We start from the raw sequence: 27,627 nt of genomic DNA on the forward strand, positions 1-27,627 counted from the left end.
GTCAAACAGCTCAGTTGAAAATAGCACTGACCTTATCCCATTTATTTGTTTAATATGAAGTTAATATGACTCTTCTTGCTCATGGAATGAACAATTAACAAATGACATCGCTTTTATTACTTTGTACAATAAAGTGTTTGCATGTGATGTAGCCTCTAAATTTGTGAAATACATGTTTGAGTGTCCACTAACAGTTAGAAAGTGACATTTTTGGTTTATAATTCCGATCCACACTCCAAACCAGTTGGTGGCGGTAATGCACCATTTCGTTATTCGCCATAAAACATCAAGAAGAAGAAGCAGCAAAAACAACAACAACAGCAGCAGAAGAAGAATAATGCAAGTCTAAAATGGAGGAAGCTGTGCTAATATAGATTAATACAGTACCTTAGCGGGACAACATTGCAAGTCCTTTTGCATAATTGTCATATAGTGATAACACAAAACCAAGACGACGGTTTAACTATGTGCTTCTTAAGCCTGTTGGATTTTCAGTGCTAGCTAGCTAGCTAGTAGTGTAGGCTATCAGTGCTTCAGCTTAACTACATTACGGCCTAACTTCAGTTTTAATCGCAACGACATAGGAAATAATTACTTGCATTGTGGTGTGACGAAACATTTGTACTTTTCAAGCGGATAATCAGGACACGACAGGTAAGCTGCGAGTTTTGGTATTAACGCTACGTCTTTACCCTTGCGTTAGCTACAACACGACTAAGTTTAGTATTAGCTACCAACCATCCTTAAATTACTTATGACCCAACTTTAGCTAACGTTATTTCTGTCCGTTTAATACCGTTAATATAGAGAAGACAAATCGCCCCTGTAGTCCTCGCATTATAATTATATAGTATTTATATAATGTGTAAATAATAAGCAACTTTACAGTTTTAAATATCAGTTTTTACAAGAGTGCCTTCCCATCAATCATATTACATATTAGATAAAAAGATAAAGGACAACATCAGACTATTTACTGACCATGACAATATAGTGGTGGGCTCTAGTGTCCTTACACGTCCACTGCATCCACATCTACTCTAATGTTATGACTCTGTATCTACTGGAGTTCAAACCCTTATTTTAAATCACATCTTTGTGTTGCAGTGGTTATGGATCAGATGGAGACCAGAGTGTTGGAGCTCCCGGAGAGGGAAGAAAACAAGATAAAGACAGAATCTGATGAAGAAAGAGATGATGATGGTGAGCAATTGAAAAATAAACATGGTAGTTGTTAACCAAGTAAATAACGAATGATTTTTACTAGGATACAAACAAGCCCCAAATCCACCTATTTGGCATTTATGGCATTGAAAAATGTCCCAAAAGATTCATCAATTATCAAAATAGTTTCACATTAATTTTTGACTAATTGATTCATTGACTGATTCTTGCAGCTCTAGAACACAATCATTTCTGCATGCAAGCCACTATTTCACCTCTGCTTTTTTCTTTGCAGAAAATATGTCTGATTCCCCATGTGAGTCTGTTCCCTCCACAAGTGAAACTCCCAGCAAAAGGACACAATTTGAGGACAGTTCTGACTCTCTCAGTGTAATAAAAAAAGCAGTGGTGGTCTTGACCAGACTTCCTGAATACAAGATCAGTGCTCTACGACCACCAACTCCTCAGCAGTTCTACAGTGAAGACGAGTCCCTCAGCAGCTCTGATTCTGATATGCAGTGGGAACCAGAAGACGGTTCTAGTGATTCTGATTTCTCGGTCTCAAACAATAAACAGAAAACTGCAAAACCCACCAAGAGTGACACGACTAGAGCACCTGCACCTCAAATGAGCGGTAAAAACAACAACATGAACACCACTACCACTCATGGAAGACCAATTTTAAAAAGACGAGACTGAATTAATCGCCACTCACATGATGACATTTTTAAATGTGTCTCTATACCTGCAAAGCTCATACGTTTCATACACACATTTTGTGTTTTTCCACAGTGTCCGAACCAAGCCCTATAATAATATCATCGGCTTTTGCCCATTGCTCTAATGAAACCACAAAGATCCGTCCTAACTTGCCAGAAGAAGAGGTCAAAGTGGACATGATGGTCGTGGCCAGGAAGAGGCCCATGAGATGGCAACAGGGAAAAATAGTGGAGATTGTAACAAGGGGTAAGAAAATGTATCTTTTTGGCAGAAAATTGATCACAAGCAAACAAAAAGCTTACGTAAACTGCAAGTGCCTGTGCCGTGTAATACAAGTGTACCTAACACCTGGACCTTTACTTTGTACAAAGAAAATAAAGCTTTTAGAAAACTCTCTTTAGAAAAAATTATTAGGTCTGAAATGATTAGTCAATTAATAGATTATTCGATTGACAGAAAATGTTTATTTTTATTGTATTTTCATAATTGATTAATCATTGAAGTTGTTTATCCAGCGCAAATGCCAAACATTTGCTGGTTCCATTTCCTAGAATGTGAGGATTTGCTGCTTGACATCGGGGCTCTGGGAAAACGTAGTGGGGTCTTTTGAACTATTTTCCGACATTTTAAAGAATAAAATTGATTAATGAAACCATAATTGACAGGTTGATCAATAAAAAAAATCTTGATTGTTTTCATTTTCCTGGGTTGTTTTTATACACAAAAGTGTAGCTGCCATGTATCCCTCACATGCAGATACAACAGTGTTAATTAGAGAACGATGTTTTTCACTATAATTTATTTCAAACCACAATAAAGCAAAAAATGACACAATGGTGATTTTACCAGTTTCACTCATTGACATTTTGTTATTTGCAGATGACGGACGGTTGAAGTACAAAGTTAGTTTTGAAGAAAAGGGGAAGAGTCTAGTGTCTGGTCACCACATCGCCTTTGACACGACGCCGAAGCTGGAGCAGCTGTATGTCGGTGCTCGTGTGGTGGTCAGGTGTCAAGATAACAAGTTCCGGTTTCGGCCTGCTACTCTGGCAGAACTCCCCAGCAGAAAGAACCGCTTAAGGTGTGTGAATGAGTGTTTATCCCTACGAATGAACCACCAGAATGTTTGGCATTTGACAATTTCCTACAGAAAAGCTGTATGATTTGATGTAAAACATTTACATTTTCCAGGTTCTTGGTCTTTCTGGATGATCACATACCGGTTTATGTTGGTTTACCTTTACTTCACCTGGTGTGCAGACCGTGTAAGTTGGGCTGTTTTTACACTTGTATTTCTTTGTCACATTCTCAACCCACTCACCCCCAGTCCCTGTGGTTGTATAAAGAACAGGTTGCTCTCCCTACAAGTATATATACTACATACTAATTGTCATAGTATACTGTTATAGCAGTTGGCATAGAAAAACACAACATACTTAACTGCTTTATACTAACAGGAAGTGACACAATATGCGTCCATCAAACTGCAACTTTGTAATGACACTGCCAGTTAAACTTAACAAACAGAAAGTGTCTTTCTGGAGATCTTTCATCACCACCCAAAATGTATTTACATTTCCCCCCCCCAGCTCTGAGCAGCTTTGGGACATGCCAAATGTATTATCCAAACATAGTGCTATTTGGTGGACATGTTCATCCAAATCGACAGTACCACAAGTGCATACATTTTAAGCATGGCTGACCCCAGGAAGAGCCTCAAAATTACACTGTGCTTACCATCACACTGGCAGACATTTCAGAAAGAAAAGTGACTCCTTATTTGTTCTTTCTTGACAGTGGAAGACGTTTTAGATGACATTCCGGACAGCCCTCACAAGTTTTTCATGAAGCAATACCTGAAGGACTGGCCGTACCCACGTTTAACCCAGTACAGGGCCGGACAGAGCCTTAATGTAGAATTAAATGGAGTCCAGCAGAGGTGTGAGGTGCAGGTGGTCGACTGCAGCTTGATACAGGTCGTTTTTCAGGTCAGTATCATTTAACACTGCTGTTGTTTTAACTACTGATGTTATTTTTGTTTAGATATCTGTGGTATGATGTATTATTTTTTTCACTCTCAGGATAATCAACATAAGGAGTGGATCCATCGAGGATCCATACGACTTGAACACATGGCTAGATTTTTGGATATGAAAGGAGTGGAGGAGAACAAGGATGATTCTGACTGAATGCCCACAGACAGGTGAATTATAATGTAACTCTGTATATTTATATATATATAAAAAAGATTTCAGCAATATCCATCAGTATCACCCTGAAGTGATGTGATGTGGATTTTTTTTGTGGAAAGTATTAACTGAACTAAAATAAGATTTGCAGTTATTATCTGATTGTCTTTTGTTTTCTTCTTCTTTTAAAAAAACGTTTATTTATTGTACAAATGCGCAGATATGGTTTGTGGATTATTGCGTTTCCAAATAAATGTGTGTATTATTTGCGCATTGTTACAAATGGCTAATTTCCAGAAAATGTGAATTTATCTTAAAACAGCTTTTGGCAGCATATTCAAGCGTCTGTATGTTCAAAAAAAGCAATTGTGTATGTCGCAGACAAGAATATTATCTTTTATTTTATGTTATTTTTTTACAGTGTGACAGACCAAGCGCAGTTTGACAGTTAAAATAATACATTTAATGCAGACTTTTATGAAGGAAACCCCTGTTTTATCCATTTTATTGAGCACAGAGTAGATAAGCTGTAAAACGTAAAACATTCCATTCGTATGTAACAATTGGCTTGACCATCCAAACACTTTTTCTGTTTTCATTGGTGCACTTGTTAATTATTAACATTGTGGAAAACATCCTGGCCATATTAACATATATTTTTTTTCATTATTGTTTAAAGCAAAACTCTTGATGAGATATTTGTTGTAACATTTAAAAAAAAGTGAGAGAAGGCGCTACATCTTCAGCTTGTGTTGGAGTTTGCCGGTGTGGATATTGTGCTGCTGTGCTGTGGGTTTTGGGAAGCAAGAAGGACAGAGTTGGACTGTAAATGTTTTTGTTGATGCCTTACATCAACTATCAGTTGTGTGGTTGTTATTATTATTATTATTATTATTAGTATTATTATTATTTATAATTTGTTTTTACTTCTGGGAACAAGTTGTCCTGTCAGTCAGTGATTCTTTACATGCACTTTAGAGTCAACAGCCTTTTATTCTTTGTTGTTGTGACCATCTAACCAATGATCAGCATTTTCAGTTTGATTCTCATTTATTTCATTGCTTTGTATTTTATTCTGTTTTCTTGCGTGTTTGTGTAAATAATAAACATTGTATATTAGCTTGTCATTTGCAAGTGTCCACAGCCTCATTTCCTTAGATGTATAAAACAATCTAATTTCTCAGCCTTGTTAAACTTTGTCTTTTTTTTGCTGTGTGCCTCAACACTTCATTCACTACACGGTGTCAGTGCCTCTAATTACTTGTAACTTGTAAGAAAATGATAGTCTCAAATAACCGAAACTCAGATTTAAAATTGATATGCAACTTTGTTCTCTTTATTGAAACTACGTCCACATATTTACAGCGTCTAGTCCATATTTATGATGACCCATTAATACACATATCTAGAAGACAAATAGAAATGTAGCAGAGAGGACAGCTCCAACTAGTTAAACTGGTGTGTACTTGAAAGAAAACACTGACAAGAATGACAGAAGAGCTGTAACAATACACTATATACACATCAGGAGTGGAGAGGACACTCAAGCCATCTTTTGCATTGTCGTATTCTTTACAAACACAGAACAAAGGAAACAAACGCTTATTGAAATGATAGTAAACTGAATGAGCTTCTGCTTAACTTTATCACTTTATTTAGCTTTATTTAGATTTAGTGGGTTACGGAGGAACAACTTTAAAATTAAGCCATTTTTGAGGGTTTACTTTTTGCATTTTGAGAACGTGTATATCTTAACACTTTAAATTGACAGGTAAAATATTTAAAAGTACTGTAAATTGATGGGATAATCACATACCCCCTGAAATCTACTTAATTAGGGATATTTAAATTAAGGTTTGTTTAAGGGTTTTAGTGTTTGCCTTTTCAAAATAATGGACAAATTAAAGGATTTCTGGGTTACCTTAATTTATATAAAAGTGAATATTATATTAAGCACACCTAGGTAAAACGAATCTACCTATCTCTACACTATGGGATTTCTGTTTTTACTTGAGAAATGATGTGAATACTTTACCCATCACTGGTGTTGATTTAACTTGTATCATATATGTTAATCTTTTATTATTTTATTTGTTTACGGTTTTGAATAAAGTGAGGAAAAAAGCGAAAGTCAACGTGTAGGTCGTCTGTGCGAACACAGGGGGCAGCAGTGAGCTTCGTCCGGCTTGGCGCAGCAGGACGAGGCGAAGAAGACGCTGTATCCAAACTCACATGGACATTCATCACAAAGGGAACATTTATTCCCTATTTAAGGTATTTGCGAACTAAATGCTTAACTTTTACGAGATGAAGGGCTTCATGGATGAGGACTAACCGATGATATTTCAGCCCACCCCCGATAAAGAAGAGCGCAAAGCCGAGATCTGAGGCAGTGAGTGAAGCAGTTTTAGCGGGTAGTCATAGTACAGGCACCCCCGGGTGCTGCTCAGTTATAATAAATACTAAGCTCAAGGGAATCTCCATTTTGTTTGTAATGTGACCCCGGGGAGGAGTCAAGTCTTATGAACAACAACATTTCCTTTTGTAATAAGAATTTAAAGAGTGCCGCCCCCTCAACACCACCCCCGCTGCACACTTAACCTTCAGCATTGACATCTTGTGTGTTGCAGTGATCATGGAGGAGGATGAGATGGAGATGAGCAAAGAAGAGCTCCAAAAATGGATCAGAGAGAAGGTGAAGAAGAACAAGCTGAATTCCACAGATGTGCTCGAGAAATGCAGTCTGCTACAATCTCTGCTGGAAAGGAGGGAGAAACAGGCTGCTCGCCTCCAGAAGCTCTGCGAGTGAGTAGTACATCTACTCTGTGCTCTTGTTTCTACCGCTTGTAAAAGCCCTTTGGACCGTAATTAACCATTGTGTTCTGATTGGTTTCCCCTGTGGACAACCACTTTTCATAAGTTACAACAACTGACAAGATAGTAATACTGAGACAAATGAACCCAAACGAAAAGTGAAACCACATCAAACTTTGAGAGACAAAGTGGGACTGATAAAAAGGAGAGGGCCCATATATACACAGTATGTGGGGGTATAGTTACACATGACCATTCATTATCACTCCATCTCTAAACCATTCAAGTATGGCAATGATTCTTTCAACTGTGGCAACTGAAAGGTGATCCAGCTACTTGTCAACCAGCCCTAAAACTTACTGACATGCCCCTTGACTACTGCGCAGGAGGGGTTGAACCCTGGGTCTCTGCTCTGTGTAATCTGAAAGTTCTGCCTAAAGTGGAGTTAGAGTTTTCCTGATAGCTGCAAAGAAGGAAAGTTGAGTCTCCCTTGAGCTGGTCTTGTTGAATACAAAATACCAAATGTCAGTGGGCTGCTCACTTTTACATGAGATGTATCACAGCCAACATATAAAAAAGTGTTTCTTTTTTATACTTTGCTGATGATTCATGTTGTCTTTCTTGTTGATGTCTTTCAGGTCTGTGGCAGCATGTGAAGAGATTGTGAAGAAGCAATACTCTTTGCTGGGGTGGGACTACAGGGACACAGATTCTGATGATGACGATAATATAACAGGCTGTGGTAAGATGGAAATCATTGAGTTCATTGGTATGCCAGTGTCCTTTGCTAATTGCTCAGTTGTTTTCAACCACGCAAACTGGCTCATTTTAGTTTCTGGAAAAGGCACATTTTTACCTGTGCTTTTTTTGTTTGTAGGAAATGCTTCTCTGTCGTCTCGTGAGTTTGTTGATGCTGAGACTCCAGCCCCCAGCTCTTCAGCAACTACTCGTTTGTTACCAAAGCTTGAGGACAGTCAGATCCTCAATGGAGACAACGGCAAAAAAAGCTATATCTGTCGAAAGAGAAAACCAGTGGTGGTCTTGACCAGACTTTCTACCTGTATGATCAGATCTTTATGTCCACCAACACCTCAGAGTCAAGATGAAGATGAATCCTTAAACAGTTTGGATTCTGATATACAGTGGGACCAAGAAGATGCCTCAAGTGATTCTGATTATTCTACCTCAATTTATAATACTGGGTCAAACAAGAGGAGAACAATATTTCAGAAGAATGAGAAACCTGCAACACCCCAAGCCAGCACAAGTACTGGTGCTAAAATGAACGCAGCAAAAACATCAACACCCCAAACCAACGGAAAAACCAACACTAAGAGCAACAACAAGAGAAAATCAACACGACCAGCAAACACCAATGGTATTGTCCACAAAAAACACAAACATGAACACCCCTACCACTCAAATGTGTTGCATTACTGTATTTCTGGTCCTAAAAATTATACTTTATGCCTTTTTATATCACTCCTGTCATGGTGAAAAAACGAGAAAGAAATATGTAATTTTGTCACCATGGCTTAAAGTTTATGTGGCATGTCTTTCAGCTGACACAAAGCAGCGGTGGAGATCCTCAGCTGTTAAACAGGGTTTATTCCTCTGCTGATTTTGAGAGGGAACCGATATTTAGAATTTAGACTCTTTAGACTTTTTCGCTCACTATTGTATTCTGCTAACCAGTACTATCCTTAAGCTGTTACGTCTGATTTGAACACATGTTAATGTATTGTAGAGAATAAGATGTAGGTAAACTTTTACAGTGACCAGAGAGTTTGCTGTTTCATGTTTTATAACCTATATTGCGAAATTGTTCTGACCAAACATAATTAACTGATATAACCACACACACCTTGACAATTTGTTGTCATGTGTTTGGGTCGGTGGATGTTTAGACATCACTTATTTGGAGCAACGTCTCTTCTTAACATTTTAAAATAAGCATATAGGCATATATGCTTATTAGCTATATTCATTTACCTGAAGTTAATCAGTGTTGATGTTAACATGTTGTGTTCCTTTTCCACTAACAGGAGTAATCTCTGCGTGCCTAGTATCAACTCTTTGCCAATCCAATGACGAAGCCATTAAAACCCCTCCTCGCGTGCCTGAAGGAGAGATCAGTGTGAACATGAATATCCTGGCCAGAAGGAGGGCCATGAGCTGGCAACAGGGGGAAATCATAGAAATAGTAACAAAGGGTAAGGAAAAAAAGAAAATTCGTCTTCAACTTGACCGGTATTAAGTTTAAGGGAGATCTTATTATGCATTTGTCCCTCAGTGCCACAACAAAGAAAAGGAGTTTGCTCGTGAATTGTAGCCACCACAAATTTCATATGACATTGTTTAAAGAGGGCTTTGCTTACTAGAAGTGTTTTTTATTTATTTATTTTGCAGAAGATGGTAGGTTGAAATACAAGATCAGTTTTGAGGACAAGGGGAAGAGCCTCGTCTCTGGTCACCACATTGCCTTTGACTGCATGCCAAATATGAAACAGCTGTTTGTCGGTGCTCGAGTGGTGGCCAAGTGTCAAGCTGACTGGCCCCAGTTCTGTCCTGGTGTCCTGGCAGAGCTCCCCAGCAGAAGAAACCGCATGAGGTTTGTGTGTGTTATGGATAACTTTTTATGATGAGGTCAGATTAAAATGTTTTTTTTTTTTAATAAATTCAAAGTTTCCTAGATAAAATGCAGTTGCTTTAGCCAAATTATGGTTTGATAAAAAATGTGCTTTTATTTTCCAGGTTCCTGGTCTTTATTGACGATCACACGCCGGTCTATGTTGGCATACCTTTACTTCACCTGGTGTGCAGACCATGTAAGTTTGGGTGTTTTCATTCACACGTGGACTGGTTTGAAGATTAAATAACGGGATATGCTGATATTGGGTCTCAGACATTTTGGAAAAGCACAGGTGTTACTAATAAGATTAAAGGATTAAAGAATTAGAAAACCAGCCAATTCTGCATTAAATGAAAATCATATGTTTTCAGTGGCATCATTTCTCAAATCCAACGTTGACCTAATAATGACATTTATTGTACTCAGGACCAACGTACATGCTTGTTCTGGAGCTTTAGACTATTCATTTAGAGATTTATTGTGTTTCCCTTTGTTCTGTATGATGCTGCTTTGCCTGCAGTTTTGCATTCGTCATCCACTTGGAAGCAGACATTATGTTTAATACACAAATATATGTATATATATATATAAAAAGAAAAGGCTTTCAAAAGTAGGGTTAGGAGCAATGATCAATTTATGAATAATTATTGATATCAATTTTTAAAAGGTAGATAAACAGAAATCAGACAGAATTTAGATATAATTTTTACTTCAATATTGAGCATGACATTGTGTGTTTGTTTTGGCCCTAACTAATCAGCAGTGACTGATATAATTTTCAGGCCACATAGAAGCAGTTAGTGGTAGTGATTTCTGACGTTTGACACATTGATCAAAGAAATATGTCGATTTAAGAGTTAAGATGTATATGTATAGCTGTGTCAATCGCATCCACGCTTTTTAGATTTTACAGTAGCTTTTTTTTGTGATGTGAGGAAAGGGATAGAGGTCTGCTACCTCTAAAAAAAATTAACTTTTTAAAGTCAGCTTAGTTTGTATACATACTATGTTATCTTTGGCATCTTGCACACAACCACCATGAACAGTCCCCCTTGCAAAGTAGAGTTTAATCTAATTCCTAAAGTGAATGCACATTCAGTGGTAAACTCTGTTCTGTCAGTGACACAAGACTTTGTTTCCCTTTTCATGTGACAGTGACAGACCCTTTGGACGATATTCCAGATGGCACCCACAAGAATTTCCTGATGGACTATATAAAGGCCTGGCCTTACCTGCCCCTGATCCAGTACAGGGTTGGACAGATAATTAATGTAGAATTAAATGGAGTCCAGCAGAGGTGTGAGGTGCAGGAAGTCGACTGCAGCTTGATACAGGTCGTTTTTCAGGTCAGTGTCTTTAAACAACATTCTCTGAACTATTTCCAGCTGGATTCTTGGTGTTTTTTTGTCCCTGTTATATTTATTTAGATTCCGTGACTTACAGTAGTTTGTGTGTCATCATGCTTAGGAAGCTCAACATAAGGAGTGGATCTACCGAGGCTCCTTGCGCTTGGAACACATGAGTAATATGAGGCAGCATTTGGAGTTGAAAAAGGATGACGGGCAGAAGAATAAATCAAAGTAAATGGTAAGTTAAATTCTTAAACTAATATAATCATGGAGTTATTCCTAATATCTAATTTGTCTCCTCTGTATTTCCTTGTCTTGTGTACTTCAGAATCATCCAAGTCGGCACACTGATGGACCCATGACTGTGTTAAGAGAATTGGGTGTTGTGTTTCAAGATGGCGCCCCATGCGTTCATTGACAGTTGCTCACCAAGGACGTTTTCTCAGGCTTCTGCGTTTTTGGGCCTCCACACACGCCTGTTGAGAGCATGAATGCTGTAGCGGTCCCCCAATATCCAGTATGGCTGTTTTGGGAAGTTCCGGGTGCTGTTGCCTCTGGAGAAAATCAGTTCAGATCAGACATGCTTTATATTTGTGACACATATCACTGTGGACAATGGCATTTCAGTGTGTTTGGGGCCCCTGTGTGTCACTTGAAATGCAATTTAGACTGTGTCCACGATGCCAGAAATCACCTCACAGCCCCGCACTCTTCCTGGGGTCTGCGGTGGGACTCACACACACACACACACACACACACACACACGTGCTGCTGAAGGTCATCGTTTTAGAGTGGCTGAAAACTGTCAAACTGTCTTGAAACCAGAATGCATTCTTTATAAATGTTTTTCTATTACAGTTTTTTCATTCTTAAATAAAAAATAAATTGTCTAATTTTCTTCTACCTTATTTCAACTTGTTAAAAAGGAGCATCTATTTTAGATGTACATGAAGTTAAGAACTACAAACTATGGTAAGTCAAAATTGTGAGATAAGTCAGAATAATGAAATAGTTACATTATTGACTTAGTCAATTATAATAATAAAATTGAAAGAATACAAATTATAAGGTAGCAATTCAAATTCTGACTTACAATAAAGGTCTGATATAATTAAATAAAAATAATTCTCGAGTCAAAACAAAACATCAGGCTAAACATTTCTCCGCCATTCAACATTTATATTAGTTAACTTTGCAAACATGCGATTTTGACTACCATATTATTTTGTTATGACTGTTGCAGCTTTAGGGTGTTGCGCTCACTAGTCGTGAGGTTGTCTATGTGCATACAGGACTGAATTTCATTTTGGGCGCAGGGAGGCGTTAGCGCCACCAGTCTGATCCAGAACTAGCAGTACAGGGAAGGCAGAAAAAGCTGGCTGCTCGCTACCAACAGAGCTTTGAACATCGGGCTAGCAAGAAGATAAAAAAAAAGCACTGGGACGCCACCACGGATTTCTTGTGGGACAAACGTACAGGCCTCGCTGCTAAAACGGTAAATATTATACACGAGCTGTTCCGTGCTGTTAAGTAAGCCACATTCCGAGGAAACGGTTAGTACGACTGCTAGTTAAAGTAGCTGTTTAGCTAGCTAGCTGATAAACGTAGCTAAGATGGCGGCCAAATTATTTACATTAGCTAATGTCGCTAGCAGAGCATGCTAACAGCCAGTACGTCGCTCGTTGGTCAGTTGGTTAGCTAGTTTGAGTTTAAAGCTATTTTTGCTGTTAATGTGTTGGTGTTTGAAAACGGTATAAACATTAAGTTATAGTACTTAATGCCCTAGTGCTTACTGGAAACAACAGCGTTAACGGCAGTGTAATGTTACTAAAGCATCGTCTTACATGGTAGGTAAAAAACATCAGCGACGCTTTTAGAAGCGTATTATGAACTTGAAATGGTTTTATATTACGAATCTGGCTCAGTTAACGCTTTACTGATAATGGCTATCATTAGTCGTGTCTTGAAAACACTAGTCAATGTGTGCATTGTTTACCATCGTTTGAAACGACACTGTATTTATGCTAAACAGTGGTGGGTTGTTAACGTTAATAGTTTAATAGGATCACTCAACAGGGTTATTAAAATGCATCCCAGCCTTTGATCACCATTCTTTGTTTCCCGGCCAACTTCTACAATTGCCCGTCTAGTTGTAACTATTGGCTAGCTCTAACTATCCTTTTTCACAGATTTATTAGCTGCATGCTTCATCTTGATGCTGGTAAAAGTTTGAGTGTTGAACTGTGTATTTCTGTGGTTGGCTGTGTTCAAGTAGGCCTCCTACACAAAAACGTTTTTTTTTAACCAAGTTTGTTTACTAAGCTGCTGTCGTCAATCAGCCCTTTTGGTCAAATTTTAAGGAGCCATTGGTCTTTTTTCGAGGGCAGCTTTATTGAACAGTGAAGTTAACGTTTACATGGTCACATACAGTGTATCGTGGGTGCTAAAAATGACTGTTTCAGGCTACTTATTCAGTTCGTTTTGGATCAAATGTGTTCGTTCCTCCTACTGACTCCCACGAATCACTTAGAGTCTGGCAGTGGAGCTGTCCCACTCATGTGAATATTTTACAAGAAGAAAAACGTGAATAGTAGTAATTGTAAAAAGGGGGTTTCCCTGAATGTATGTGCAATTGTTACCTGTAGTTTTTAATTCAACAAGCATTAAAGAGCATTTTTGCCACATTTTTACCCTCATTGTTTTTTAATTTCTGAGTCATGTTTTGTTTGTCCTTCTAATAATCCACTAGATGCCTCACACAAGACGGTACTCGTCTTCGGACAGAGACAGTCGAAGCAGCCACCAAGACCGCTACAGAGACAGAGATAGAGACAGGGACAGAGACAGAGGGCGAAGACACCGCCACAGAAGATCACCTACTTACTCCTCCAGCAGTGACAGAGACAGAGACCGAGACAGAAGGGGACGGGGACACAGACAGGACGGAAGCTTTGCACGCTCAAGGAGGTATGTATTTGTGTATAGCGAGATTTGTTTGGTTTGTTATGCTGAAAATTCATTTCTAAGTACTAACTCTGCAGATCTTTAAAAAAAATTTTTTTTTAGGTTTAGTTGGTTGTTTCAATGTATGCATCTTTGCTCTGATTCAGTCGCAGCTTTGACAATCGCTCTACGGAGCACCGACCATTTGACAGAAGATACTGCGAGGGATACAGGCGCTTGGATCAGAATCGAGATGGAGAACGGGACAGAGAAAGGGAACCACATGGAGCAGCTGAAAGTTACTATCCACGTGACTTCTCTCCAAACATGTACGACTACAGACGGGGCCGTGAGAGGGAGCGCGAACGGGATGAGTCGTATCGGCGGAAAGGCAGCAGGCGTAAGCACAAACGAAGGCGGCGTAGAACCAGGTCCTATAGCCCATCCTCCTCGGTGAGTACAGCCAGACCTGAGATTGTGTTTTAACTCTCCTCATCCTCTCTCCTACCATCTCTGTCTCTTCCACTCAGCTCTGTCTGTCTCTGTTTTTCTCTAACCATTTCTTCCTCACAGCTCCTGGAATTGGTAAGTAGTACAATCTTTATGATTTGTTTTTGGTCTGTCAGAGGGGCTTTGTTTTATTTTTTGTTTAAGTGGGTTTTGCTTAAATTGGCATTTCTTTTTGGAAGAGCATTTTCATTTTTATGCAAATACTTTTTCAGTAGTTCATTGATGTTCAACCACTAACTCTTGCTGCTCTTCAGATACACACCCATCATAGCTTCTTTAACTTTTCCTTTTGAAAGTCTGGTTACTCTCGGTCACACTTAATTCAGTGTCTGTGGCCCTACCTCATAATGTTTTTTTTATGTTGTCAGTTCTTTTGGAAAAGACCTAAATGCCTGTGGTAGCAGTTGGTTGGCCACTTTTGAACATTGGTGCAGATAGGGTATAAAAAAGAAAAAGTGAAAATGTTCTACCAAACACCATGCAAAATTAAGACTTAAATTGAATGCAGATTTTTTTTTGGCATTTAAAATGTCTTATATTTGTTAAAATGCATTTTTTTTTGTGTGAGTTATGTTCAACCACACCTGTGTATTAAGTAGTGTAAGTCTAAGTGAGCAAGGGGTTGAATTGGATGTAGTATAAATGTTGGGGCTATCTTAAAATATTTCCTGCTTGATTGCATATGGTCTCCTCATTTTATTTTCCATCTTGTTTAATCTGAAAAGTCAACCTGATAAGTTTTGAATTAGTTATATTACTGTCTTAATTGGTTTTTGCGTTGATGAATGGATATGCCAGTTGCTTCCTTGTTTGTAAGCAGCTGTGGTTTAAAGGTAGAGGGGGGAGAGGAGCAGAGGACAACATGTGATCTTTGACTTGTTCCCTTGCACTATATCCCTATCGTTATATATTTCCTTCACGTGGTGTCATGCGTGAATCGCCCCATGACCACCAAACCCACCTACAACCACAACTACCACCAACACCACCCTCCTCCTCCCTCCTCGTCTACCTGTGCCGCCTGACGCTGTGGCTGCGGCTGCCCCTGAAAACCCCCTGTTCCCTGCGGTCGTGTCGTGACCTGCTGATGGTGGTTTGGGTGTGAAAACAGCGGAGCAACAGCCGGACGCGGGCACTGAGTGTGAGGGACGACGAGGAAGGGCACCTGATCTGTCGGAGTGGGGACGTCCTGCAAGAGAGATGTACTCACTGCCACTACTCTATCGTAACCCTTCTCCATATGAGTATTAAAGCATAGAGCATTTACATGACATGGGAGTGCCTGATGATGATGCCTTGCTAGAATGCTCTTCGCTCTAGCTGAAATAGCAGGGTGGATTGCAAGAATGTTGAAGATTTTGAGAGGGACTTTAGATACCTTCTCCTTTTTGTTCTAGGATTTTAAGCTGTGGAGCATTTTCTATGTTTCACAGGTTACTTGACTTTCCTAAACATAGAATCCCATTTGCAGCTGTTTGTCTCTGTCGCGTTTCAGATTAATACTCAGATACTGTTTTAAATCTGTAATTTAAGATAGCTATTTTCCGCTATGAGGATTTCAGGGATTTTCTTTTCTTTTTTTTTAGTAGACATCTAACATGCACATCACCTATTTAGTCTTTTTTTTGTCACACATATAGACAGTACATTTTTATTAACACGTTCATTTTCAGGATCATGCATTGTTTTAGTAGAAATACTAATCATTTTTCCAGTTTTACACATGACCCCCCGTGTCCTTTTGGGCAAAAGACAGCCACATCTTGAAAGGATGTGTCCTTATTTTCAATAGCTGCAAATTGGTCATCGAAGGAAGGGAGCGCTTTACATTTGCCCCCTTATTTTCTTCACATCAGTTATCATAGATTACCTCAAAGTGTTTCAAGCCTGCCAGATTGAATAGGCAGCCATTTGAAAAGGGGATGGGCGGGAGTTGATACGCCTGTCTACACTTTTGCATTATGTATCCCTGCTTAAGCCCACATGTCTAATGCTCCTGTTCTTTCTTTCCCCGCTCCCCCTCTCTCTTCCTTTTCTCTCTGTGTTGTGCTGCAGATGAGATTGTCAGCACTTTGGGGGAAGGCACCTTTGGGAGGGTGATGCAATGCATTGACCATCGCAGGTGTGTGTCAATTAACACTGAAAAACAACAACTGTCCCTCTAGGGTCCTGTTTACAAGACCCCCAGTAGGGAATACCTGCTCACTGTGATTGACTTTTTTTTTTTTTTTTTTTTGTTTTTTTTACAAACAAGCATGTTTGTGTGTGTATGTACATTAAGCAAGTTCATTTTCATGGTCAGGGCCTTAAGAAAGTGACTTACAGGTTCTTTGCTCAACCTCTGTTTTTGGCTTCATACTATCTTATGTTTTACAGGGGAGGAGCCCATGTTGCCCTGAAAATTATCAAGAATGTGGAGAAGTACAAAGAAGCAGCTCGTCTGGAGATCAATGTATTAGAGAAGATCAATGAAAAGGACCCTGAAAACAAATTGTGAGTTCTGACTGAGTAGTGTGGTACTGCAGTTAATTAAGTAATGGAGGTTGTAATGTTGCCATAAATTATCCACTACATAACTGTCAAAACACTTGTATCCTGTTTATCTTGCAGCCTGTGTGTACAGATGTATGACTGGTTTGACTACCATGGTCACATGTGTATCTCCTTTGAGCTGCTAGCTCTCAGCACCTTCGATTTTCTAAAGGAAAACAACTACCTGCCCTACTCAATTGGTCAGGTCAGACACATGGCCTACCAAATCTGTCTCGCTGTGAAGTGTAAGTTTTGTTTAATGTCCTCTATTCGATTGTAATACATAACAAACTTGTATGATTAGGAGAATTGAGAATGCAATTAATGCCACACATTTAAACTTATTGCTAACGAGAAGAAAGTAGCTTAAATTTAGTTTGTTCCGTGTAGATATCATAATTTGAACTTGTCTTAATGTCTGTAAAGTAAGTGTAGTTTTCCAACAAACACTGAAAGTCTGAAAGCCTCTGTTTGTCAGCCTGTAGCCACATGAGGGCATTATAACACCAAAGGCCAAGCAGAGGAGTGCGTCTCTTACCTTTTTAAGCTTCTCAGGAGGAAAATAATGCTGTAATGTAGAATTCAAATGTCAGTATCTGTATATATTCTTTGGATTTTTACTATTCCAGATGTTTTGCTCATGTTCTCCTGTATTTATTACGCTATATTATTATCATCATTATATGTTGTAGCATGTCTCATTAATCTGAAAGGAATTAAGCACACTGCATGATTAGAAGATGGATTGTGTAAAAGTTAATTTACTGTTAAACGAGTCTAAATAACCAATCAACTTTTTTTTTTCTGCATAGTTCTACACGACAATAAGCTGACACACACAGACCTAAAGCCTGAGAACATCCTATTTGTCAACTCAGACTTCACAATGTCTTTCAATGTAGAAAAGGTAAGATGTAGTAGAATGCAAAGGAAAAAGGTGTAAAACATTTTTTGTCTGTAGACTTTGACTGTACTGATAAACCAGTGCCATTCTCACTGTGATACTGACCTATGTTGAAATTTTGCCAATAGATATTGCTTGGAGGTCTCATGAATACTAATACAAAATATGAAATACCCACAGCTGCAGTTTGAATAATACGTAGTTCATCAAAGCTCAACAGTTCTGAGAAACACTTGTTTTCTTTCTATCTTTCAGAAGCGAGAAGAGCGGACGGTTAAGAGCACGGCAGTACGTGTGGTGGACTTTGGCAGCGCCACTTTTGACCACGAGCACCACAGCACCATTGTGTCTACGCGGCATTATCGTGCCCCTGAGGTCATACTAGGTGAGGTATCAATAGATTAATTGAAAACATCATCAGGTCCAGACATTCAATAGGGAAATCAGTTTTGAGATGAACACCTGTGTCTCTTTCAGTTGGCGCAACACAGTTCTTTGCTCCGTAGACTCTGTAGATTTACCTGCAAGTTTCTTATAGAAACGGGCCGCCTTCTACAAGTTGAAATGCAGCAAAAATACTTGGTCATTTGAATAATTTTGTGTGATATCAACAGGCATTAATCCCAGCCTGGAGTAGTCTCCACACATCACACAGTTTTCTCTGTGTTTTCATATATTCATAACATGTTTTCGTCCTTCAGAGCTGGGCTGGAGCCATCCCTGTGATGTGTGGAGCATTGGCTGTATCCTATTTGAGTACTACCTGGGCTTCACCTTGTTTCAGGTACAGTACAGCCAAGACCTTGTCAGGCCCCATTCAAATGAGAATGTTTGGGCCATTTAGGAGTGGTTTTCTACTTTGATATTGATAAACTGATAATTTTGCCAACATCTCATCAGTAAAACATTCATCTTTCTGTCTGTTCCTCATTCCTGCTGAATCATGGTTGTGTAACTCACACTTCTTTCAGACTCATGACAACAGGGAGCATTTGGCCATGATGGAGAGAATCCTAGGTCCAGTGCCCTCTAGGATGATTCGTAAGACGAGGTGAGAGAACATACAAACAAACCAAAGTGATAAAAGTGCCTGTAACACTTATGAATACACCTTTTTATATAGAAAGTGACATGCACACACTTGAACACAGCTCACACTGATCTCTGTACCCTCCTAGGAAGCAGAAGTATTTCTATCGTGGTCGTCTGGATTGGGACGAGAGCTCCTCAGCGGGGAAATATGTCAGAGAAAACTGCAAACCCTTACGGGTAAGAGGAAGTGGAAAGAAAGAAATATGATCAGCAGGACTAAAAAGTGCTAACAGTGCATTTTCCTGAAAGAACAAAAATGTCTTTTGATTTGTATTCTGCAGTTCTTCTTTTGACAGTCTCTCAGTATCCCTCTTAATCTGTTTCTCCATCCTTCTTTCCCCTGTCAGCGGTACTTGCTGTCGGAGGCGGAGGAGCACCACCAGTTGTTTGACCTCATTGAAAGCATGTTGGAGTATGAGCCCTCCAAGAGGCTGGTGCTGGCCGACTCCCTCAAACACCCTTTCTTTGAGAATGGGGGGAGCGGCGAGGCAGCGGGCAGCAAGAACTGGGAGGGCAACCGGGACATCAGCCGGTGACCCGCGAGCCTCTAAAGACTGAATGACAGAGGAGATCAAGTCTTTTATATGTGGAGCTGGTGAACTGTTGAATCACTCTGGGCTTCGAATGTTCTGTCGTTTGTCATTAAAGCATGGACACCTTAACTTCTTGCTCCTCCACCCTGCCCCTCTGACATCCACCTCTGCAGCCACAAGAGGCATGTTTTCGTAGCAGAGAGACCAAAATAACCCACGAAAGACTGAAAAAAGTTCACAATGAATCTTTTCTAGCGGCCACAGCCTCAAAAGTAGCCCTCTATGCAGCTCCTGTCTTCCTTTTGACTTCTGAACCACCTTCCTCCCTTCCGTCCGTCCGTCTATTATTTTCATCAGCATGTAAAGAAAATAATTCACCTTTCTAAAGAAATGAGCACTACAAAAACAGTTATACAATAAGTCAGTAATGGGGAAGAAATGTCTTCCGATTCTGAAGTCTAAGGAACTGGTAAAAAGGAGATAGAGCTGTGTATGCAGCGCAAGTCCTCACCTACATAATTCTAAACATGGAGACATGCAAGATATTCTATTATGCTAACATCAAATAATTCAAATTGAATATCATATTTCCTTGGACATTGTATCTGCAGCAGAGACTAAGTGTCTCAAGTTTTTGTTTATTTTTTTGTTAAGTTGCATTGCATTATGTTTATTTTTTTATGTATAAAAGGATTATCCCTTATATGGAGACTCTTGCCCTTAATCTCCGGTCGTTGGGCCTGTTGTTATTATTCGCCAATGAGATGATAATGGTGATGGACACTCCACACACACAGGCCTCTGTGGCCTGTCTTATTGATAGATATGTTTGTTACGTTATGCAATGCTTTCTGGGTGTGACTGTGTGTGTGTGTGTGTATGTATGAAGGGGTGGGATGGTGTGGGTGACACGTTAATGTTCTGCTCAGTGGCTTCCTAGTAGTTCAGCATTAGTCATGGGAACATTGTCACATACTTTTAAACAAAAAACAAAAACATAAACTGCCTTTTCCATGTGTGATGTGGTCAGATCTGAAGTCTGTCCATTGAGGTTAAGCACACAGCTCCTGGTGGTAGCCAATGAGCCACACACAACTCCTGGTGACAGTATTTATTTTTAGTTCCAAAAGGTCATAGTCCCCACCCCCCATCTGTACATGACTTGTTTTTTTTTTGTATGAAATTAAAGCGTATAAAACTGTATATATGTATGATTGTGTAGAATTAAAGTTAAGTCCTCCTTGCCAAAGGCTTATGGTGCTCTCAGTATCAGTTGGGGCCTCTGGTAGCTTAAGGGAGGCGTTCTGTCTTTAAATACCATCACTGTCTGAGTCCATCTCTTACCGCACCGCTTAATACTGCTGCTGGGTGATTAAAAAAAGATCAGAGGTGTGTCTGAAATGCGTAAGTGAAGGTCAAATATTGTGTCTACATTGTTCTATTTAAGTGAACTCATTAATTGGTAAGCCTTAATTGTTTTTCTAGAAAGTTGCTCAGGCATGCAGACCAGTATATCATGTCTTTAATATCAGTTTTAATTGTGAAACCACTTTTCTCAATTTTGATGTTTTGTCCTCTTGGCAGTCACACATACAGCTATTGTATGCTTCCTATTACCCTTCTCTCTTTTAATTTCCTTCAAAAGCCTAAGTGCAGCGGTCACCCTGTCAAGAGGGAGAGAGGGAAACACGGAAGATCAGCTGCAACAGGTGCTTCGTAACGTAAGCTTCCCAATCTGTTGGTAACATGCCAGTCTATCATTGCTTCATTAACCTCATTCACTGTCCTCATTCTTTCTCCCTTTACTTTAGTCCTGTGAATGAATGGGTTAACCTGCTAGGGTGCTCTACAGCAAAAAAATACCAGATATTAGCAAAGGACCCTGCTAAATAACGGGACTCGAGACTAAAACATAATATAGGACCTCTACCACCTCGTTAAAATTGTACTTGGCACACAGAAGAGGTAGGACCCTTTGGACCCCTGGAGGTTTGTGTCCTGGGTCACTTAGATCAGATAAGTAGAAAATGGTATATGTGCAGATATAATGAGTAATGTAAGGTGGCTGTTTGACTTGAGAAATTTGAAATGTGCAAACAAAGACAGACAGACAAAGTCAGTGATTTTGGAATACATTACGTGTATATTCAGTGAAGCATCAAAGCCAAGTGATTGTGGAGGTGTGGATGGATTTGGGAGTCTTATCTCTCTTGACCTGGATTCAGTTCTGAGTTTGCCGTGTGAATGAATCAGTGAATGAAATGAGTCATTCAACCTGTGACTCAGGTCTCCCTGTCTTTTCGGGACAAGGAAGAAATGCCCTCTGCGTCAGAGTCTCTCCACGCTCCATCTGTCTGGCTTCCTCTGTGACAAACTGTATCCCCAAATTATCTCATCAGCTGTTACTTAAACGCGAACTATACCGGTGTTCCCCACTGAAATTGAGAATGGGACTACAACCACCTTGTTTGAAGTCCAACCCCCACCTGTAGACAGACGTTCATATGAGCTATTTCAAATGTAAACAAGCAGCTGTTTTCCTGTGCAGGTTTGTTTGGAGCCACTCTGTCGTTAATGAGATAAACGACTCTTGCGTCTTCAGCTAATCCTGTTTGAGGGCCAGCGAGGTCATCAGTCAAATCCCCATAAGAGCAGACAGTGACAGAGCAGAGGTGTATACGGGCACACAAACTGAAGGACTGGAAGCAATGCAACGTGTGGACTCTACTACGCTTCACGACAACAAATGATACCATCAGCTGATTGTGTCTACAGGAGATACCACTTGCAGGTGAGTCCCATTGTTTCTTTAAGGCATATACAGTATTTTGTGTTCATTTGCACTTTAAAGTGTGACAGCATTGCGAACAGGGCGTGTAGAAGACTATAGGTTGACTGAAGATGCTCTAATTGTACATTTAGGTGGATGATAATGTTCAGGTGCTTTTTCTTTATTGGCATTTCAAAAAATGAAAGCAGACAAAAGCCTCATTCATGGTGTAAATGAAAAGATGGACAACAAGACTGACCTTTGATCTGGACTTAAAGGATTACACTCTGATGTCTTGACTCTTTATCTCACAGAGCCTGGGAGACACCACCCGATAACACCACAGACGACGACAGCACAAGACAACTCTTGAAATGGATTCCTTCATGTCGCTGGGTGCGCCCCTGAAGCAGTTCACCAGCTGTGTGTCGGGGAAAAACGCTCCCGCCAAGAGAGGGGCCGAGAGGAGCCAGTCTGTCCGCAGAAGCAGCTTCACCCGCAGGAAGAGCGTCAGTAGGAGGAGAAGCCTTCCCTGCAGCAGCCAGAAAGTCCCGGACTCCTGGCACCGAATGTACCAGGCTGAGCTGAAGAGAGAAAGGTAGGGTCAAGATCTGATCCACACACAGCCATTCAATCAGCTGTTCTAGTCTCTCGTAGGGATATTTTGGCATCCAATGATTCATTTGTTTCCATTTTTGCTAATTAGTTTTAATTGTGTTCATACTTTTCTGACTGTAAGTATTCAGATGTTGTCTTGTAATCCAGCTGAGACTCTTGGCCAGACAGACCTGGCTTAATGAGGATAAGGCTGTTCCACACGTGAATAAGCTGCTTGCCCATGTGCTGTGCCTAATTTTGCTCTGTGGTGTTTGCCAAAGGAAACGGCAGCAAGCCATACTGGCAAAGAAGAACGCTGAGAGGTTGGTGAGAAGAACTCACTTCAGGAGCCACCACTGCCTCCCAAGGGTAAGTGAGCAGTAAAATCACAGTAACAACAAAGATGTTTTGCTTTTCAGTATATGAAAGCAACAATTTTCACCGTTTTCTTCCACATGCAGCAGACCACCGCTGCCAGGAAACCAGCCCCAGTGAAGGACGACTCCTTCTTCGGAGCCTTCCAGGGCCTCAGTCTAGATGGGCTGATGGGAGGCAGTAATGGATCTCCTGCTGTCGCTGCTTCTGCAGGAGATCAGTGCAAAGTCATGTGACACCTAACATTCAAGGACAATCAGACTGTAAATGATCCTCATGCTCAAGAAACTTGAAGGACAAAGGGCTCATGGAGGAAAGGTGACTTGAGTTGAAAATGAAACACAGACTCACACCTTTTTATAACCCAAGAAAAGGGGAAAGATGAACTTGTTCGGATTAGTCTTCATTTCTTTTGATTTTTTCTTCTTAGAAAACATAACATTGTATGTCCTGATGGTTATGATTTGCAAATTGTACTCTATCAATCTCAACTCAACTTGTGTCCATGTGTCTGCTATATGAGCACAACTGTTTTTGTTAAATATGATTATAAAATTGAGCAAATCTCTACTGGCATGTTCTTGAATGATTAGTTTCATTCATCTAGTGTTCACACGCCTGAGCTGGTTTCATTTTGTGGAATGTTTTGAAATCTAAAGCAGGTAAAAGGATTTTATTCATTTTCTTTAAAAACAACATAAATAGGAAATAATGTGCAACAAACACCAGTCGGGTGTTTGGTGTTTTTATTGACAGTATTTTAGTGAATACATGTAAGACATGCAGAACTAAATGGGTATTGTCATGAACTGGCTCACGGTTCAGACAAAGGAAATGAATGCAAGTTTTGCATTTGTACTGCAGACTTAAAACAAAACACTAACAATTTCTGTGAACTGGTGCACTGTCCAGAAATATTTTCCTGTTCTGCTCCGGTCTGACAGCTTATTTCAAGGTACTGTCTGTAAATTCGGTCAGTGTTGTATTGGCTTGTAAAGTGATCCACAATTGCAACCAGATCCTCAAAAACAATAATTCCACATACATTTTGATATAACCTCTAAACCTAGCTGCATTTCTATAAGTTTAGACTCAGCTTTGTACACCACTGTACAGTAGGCTTGTTAAGACCAAGCTTTATTTAGTTTTTAAAAAATAAAGAACAAAAATAATGACAAACCACATTTTTCTCGTCAGTTACAGAAGTGGAAGATGCATCATTTCTCTTTCTTACACGGGGCAGGTATGATCTCGGGGTCCAGATCACAGATATGTACATTAGAAAACCAAGTACAAAACTACGTTTGTCAGGGTCAGGATGAGGAAGTGTCCAGATGACTGTGTGATGACGACTACACAGCTGACTGCAGACGACGAGGTGAGGATACACAGAACTGGGGTCTTTAACAGTGAGTTTAATGTAATAAAGTCCCATTTTACAGCATCATTCTCTCTGTTCCATCTTGACTTTTGGAGGCTTGAGGAAGGACCTATTCTTTTTCTCCTTGCTCTTCTTGCCTTTGGCCTGGAAGTTCCTCCAACTGTCCACACGCCCATCTCTTGTTTCCTGACAAATATGTTACGAAACCAAATGGTCATTTAAAACATGCCAAAAGCAAGGTCATTATGTTTTTACATTTATTATTTCAGTAACCACAGTCATGGAGGAACGCACCTCAAAGTTTTTTTGCCATTCTCTCTCTCGCTTTGCTTTCTCTGCTGCCTCGATTTCTTCCTCTCTTGCCCTTTTCCTGGTAAATTCAGAGAAATCCATGACATTCTGAATGAGTACATGTTTCAATTGTGAAATCTGTAATAACATTTTAATCAGATATTATAATCACCATTTACATGATTTGGACATATAAATAAAAAGGGGTGAAGGCAGGTTAACAAATGTTACAGAACAAAGACCAGGTTGTAAATATACAGTGTGTCATTTACCTTTCATGCATGTCCTTTGCTTCCCTTTCCTTCCTCTTGATTTCAAGCTCTGCGAACAGCTTCATGGTCTGTTTGTACACTGCTTGCCTGAACTGGAAAAGAAAAAGTTCAGTCATGTATAACCTATTTATATATATTAATGGACATGACCATGACAAATATTTGCTATATTAACATCATAAGAATCCTATTTATCTAAAATAATTTTGACAGCTACAGTACATCTAACTGCATGTCCAATCCAGATCTTCCTTCACTTTAAAATATTTTGTATCTTTTTTAAATGAATAAGATAATAAATAAATAAATAAATCAGATTTTTATTTTATTTTCAACACTCCCAGTACGTATTTCTATGACTTTGACTTACCACTTCAGGGTCGTCCTCCTCCATATCCAATATTTTCCCATCCTTCTTCAACTGTTTCTTTTTCTCCTTTACCTGTTGGGAGCACAGTATGCCAGAATAAAAATGTTACCACACAAATACACTAACATGGAGGTCTAGAATGAAAGTTAAAAGAACAGGTTGAACACTCACCATATGCTCTACATATTCTATTCCTGCATGGATCACATCCAAGGCTCTCTTCTTCTGTTCCGGTTCCAGTAGGAGTTTGTACGCCTTGTCCACAGCTAGAAGACAGCGAGATTAATCTTGTACAAGTTTCTTTTTCATCTACTGAAAGACAGAAGCTGAATGTACTATTTTACTGTGTTTGTTAACATCATACAAAACCACAAACTGGGCAACATGATGCGACTCCATCAGTTTAATGATGCCCAATGTATTTTTAGTTTACCTTCAAAGGCTTTCTGTGCTCTGTCTGGATCATCCTGATTTTTGTCTGGATGTACCAAAATGGACAACTGCACAGTATAAGAGAAGAATTAGTAAAAACATTAGTAATTCAGAAACAAAAACAAAAAACATAAGGGCACTATCAACGTCCACAGGCAAGTCGTGTCATCACAAAAAGGTTTTTTTCTTTTTGCTTACCGCCCGAAATCTTTTCTTCAACTCATCATCTGTTGCTTCTGGATCAATTTGCAGCACCTGAAAATTATGTGAACATTGGTAGGTATATTCTACATACGCATCTTAGTGTCAATATAAAATAATTATTATGCTCTGATGAAAGCTTCACGTCAGCAGATTTGTCAGCCTACTGATTGTAAATAAAAGTCTCCCAAAAAATCAGCACATTTTTCTCTGATTTGGTTTTTGGTAAATACAGACAGTGGCAACATTATGGAAGAGAAAACATATTCAAATTAGAATTTCTGACCAATTAAGTCAGAAACTAGATTTCAATTTCACTGAATTGTATTTCAATACATGGATCAACACATTTAGCTATTCATTAAGTCAAGATACCAAATACTTATAGCCAAGATGTGTGGCTTGTTTTTCCCCATTTCACGTCCTTATAAATCAATACGTGGGGTTATTTGCCTGTTGGTCAGACTCATCTTTGGCTCTAGTAACTTGATTATTGGCATCTAAAAGTAACATTTATTAACTGACAAAATAATTAATACATCAATGATGAAAACACTTCATCAGTACACTTACCTCAAAGGGATTGAGATTGAAGTAGGATGCGCCAGGTCTCAGCAGTCTGTCAATCTGCTGCTTGGAGGTTAACACAGAGTCTCTCTTCTCAATCTGCTTCACCTGTCAAAAAACACATAATGACCGTTAAAACCTTCAACATACAACCAAAGTCAAACTGCAACGTCCATCTGAAGCAGCACTTCCTGGTGACGTTCTTAACATGTCTTTCTTCTGGTGATGTGTGAGTACAGCTAGCATTCAGGAGTAAAACGTGATAAAACAGACGGTTGCTCTGCATCTTTTCTTGGAGCCTGACCTCATTCGTATGATAATCATGATATGATGTGACTGGCCAAAGCGTAGTTACGCTGCACTGCAATTCATAGAGCTACCAGACTGGAGGCTAACAGCACCGTCAGTGTATAGAATAATTAATATTTATCCAACTGTGGTAATGTGGTAATTGAGAAAATGAAACAAAAATCATAGACGATCTTTGGTGTCCTGATGACACTACAAACACGCAGCTGCTCACAAAACATCTCCCTAAACGTTAGCTTCTTATCGTTAGCTGATGCTCATGTCTGCGAGGCCTCATAGGTGATAAACACGAGAACCATTAAGTAACCGACTCCAGCCGATGTACGGAGAGAGACCGAAACTTTACATACATTCTCACAAGTTTTATCGTACCTCCGAGATAAAGTTTTGAAATAATTCATCCGACATATTCTGAGAAGAGGGCTCTCCTCCGGCGGCCGCCATCTTCCTTTCCCTGGTTTACATGTGACGTATTAGTATCACGTGACCATACAGTAAATTTAATGCAAATCGTTCTTTTGTTATAAGTTCATCAGTGCGTTGTGCTTACTCGGTATATAACAAAAGCATATCTCTATGAATTAATTTACATCAATATGTAATTATGGATTTAAACTGGAATTAATAAAAAGGCAAGGTTATGTTTGTTAGAATGGCTTTACAAATATGAGACTAAATTT

At 39.5% G+C, this 27,627-nt stretch overlaps 4 protein-coding genes and 1 long non-coding RNA gene across 7 annotated transcripts; 4 read left to right on the top strand and 1 right to left on the bottom strand.

Annotated features, from left to right (window-relative positions):
- The first annotated feature begins 1,743 nt into the window (after window positions 1-1,743).
- On the top strand, window positions 1,744-4,090 carry LOC139298506 (histone-lysine N-methyltransferase SETDB1-B-like). The gene is made up of 6 exons (XM_070921145.1): window positions 1,744-1,798; window positions 1,957-2,130; window positions 2,764-2,965; window positions 3,076-3,149; window positions 3,682-3,872; window positions 3,966-4,090. Exons 1-6 carry the CDS (start codon window positions 1,792-1,794, stop codon window positions 4,071-4,073), a joined length of 756 nt encoding a protein of 251 aa, XP_070777246.1. The 5' UTR covers window positions 1,744-1,791; the 3' UTR covers window positions 4,074-4,090.
- A 2,618-nt stretch (window positions 4,091-6,708) lies between these two features.
- On the top strand, window positions 6,709-10,955 carry LOC139299259 (histone-lysine N-methyltransferase SETDB1-B-like). Its single transcript, XM_070922164.1, has 8 exons — window positions 6,709-6,878; window positions 7,526-7,656; window positions 7,765-7,947; window positions 8,954-9,100; window positions 9,297-9,498; window positions 9,642-9,715; window positions 10,675-10,865; window positions 10,947-10,955. The coding sequence occupies exons 1-8, from the start codon at window positions 6,709-6,711 to the stop codon at window positions 10,953-10,955; spliced, it is 1,107 nt and encodes a 368-aa protein (XP_070778265.1).
- A 29-nt stretch (window positions 10,956-10,984) lies between these two features.
- LOC139299469 (uncharacterized) lies at window positions 10,985-11,757 on the top strand. Its single transcript, XR_011598781.1, has 2 exons — window positions 10,985-11,106; window positions 11,197-11,757. It is a non-coding gene; the product is annotated as an uncharacterized lncRNA (long non-coding RNA).
- A 485-nt stretch (window positions 11,758-12,242) lies between these two features.
- clk2a (CDC-like kinase 2a) lies at window positions 12,243-20,697 on the top strand. 3 transcript variants are annotated; one of them, XM_070921224.1, is made up of 13 exons: window positions 12,243-12,363; window positions 13,618-13,835; window positions 13,979-14,264; window positions 15,433-15,523; window positions 16,377-16,443; window positions 16,698-16,814; window positions 16,932-17,098; window positions 17,666-17,760; window positions 18,013-18,142; window positions 18,459-18,541; window positions 18,729-18,808; window positions 18,936-19,026; window positions 19,197-20,697. In XM_070921224.1, the coding sequence occupies exons 2-13, from the start codon at window positions 13,618-13,620 to the stop codon at window positions 19,383-19,385; spliced, it is 1,614 nt and encodes a 537-aa protein (XP_070777325.1). In that variant the 5' UTR covers window positions 12,243-12,363; the 3' UTR covers window positions 19,386-20,697. The 3 variants fall into 3 exon arrangements, with proteins under 3 accessions (XP_070777325.1, XP_070777326.1, XP_070777327.1); XM_070921225.1 differs by lacking the exon at window positions 12,243-12,363 and adding an exon at window positions 12,695-12,715; XM_070921226.1 differs by lacking the exons at window positions 12,243-12,363; window positions 13,618-13,835; window positions 15,433-15,523 and having other exon boundaries at window positions 14,243-14,264.
- Window positions 20,698-23,833: 3,136 nt separating this feature from the next.
- On the bottom strand, window positions 23,834-27,395 carry dnajc8 (DnaJ (Hsp40) homolog, subfamily C, member 8). The gene is made up of 9 exons (XM_070921524.1): window positions 27,320-27,395; window positions 26,645-26,746; window positions 26,069-26,125; window positions 25,872-25,938; window positions 25,610-25,704; window positions 25,439-25,510; window positions 25,069-25,160; window positions 24,800-24,875; window positions 23,834-24,691 (listed from the first exon to the last, which is right to left on the bottom strand). Exons 1-9 carry the CDS (start codon window positions 27,389-27,391, stop codon window positions 24,569-24,571), a joined length of 756 nt encoding a protein of 251 aa, XP_070777625.1. The 5' UTR covers window positions 27,392-27,395; the 3' UTR covers window positions 23,834-24,568.
- Window positions 27,396-27,627: the final 232 nt, after the last annotated feature.

This window comes from Enoplosus armatus, chromosome 16, assembly GCF_043641665.1.
Source record: "Enoplosus armatus isolate fEnoArm2 chromosome 16, fEnoArm2.hap1, whole genome shotgun sequence".
NCBI lineage: Eukaryota > Metazoa > Chordata > Actinopteri > Centrarchiformes > Enoplosidae > Enoplosus > Enoplosus armatus.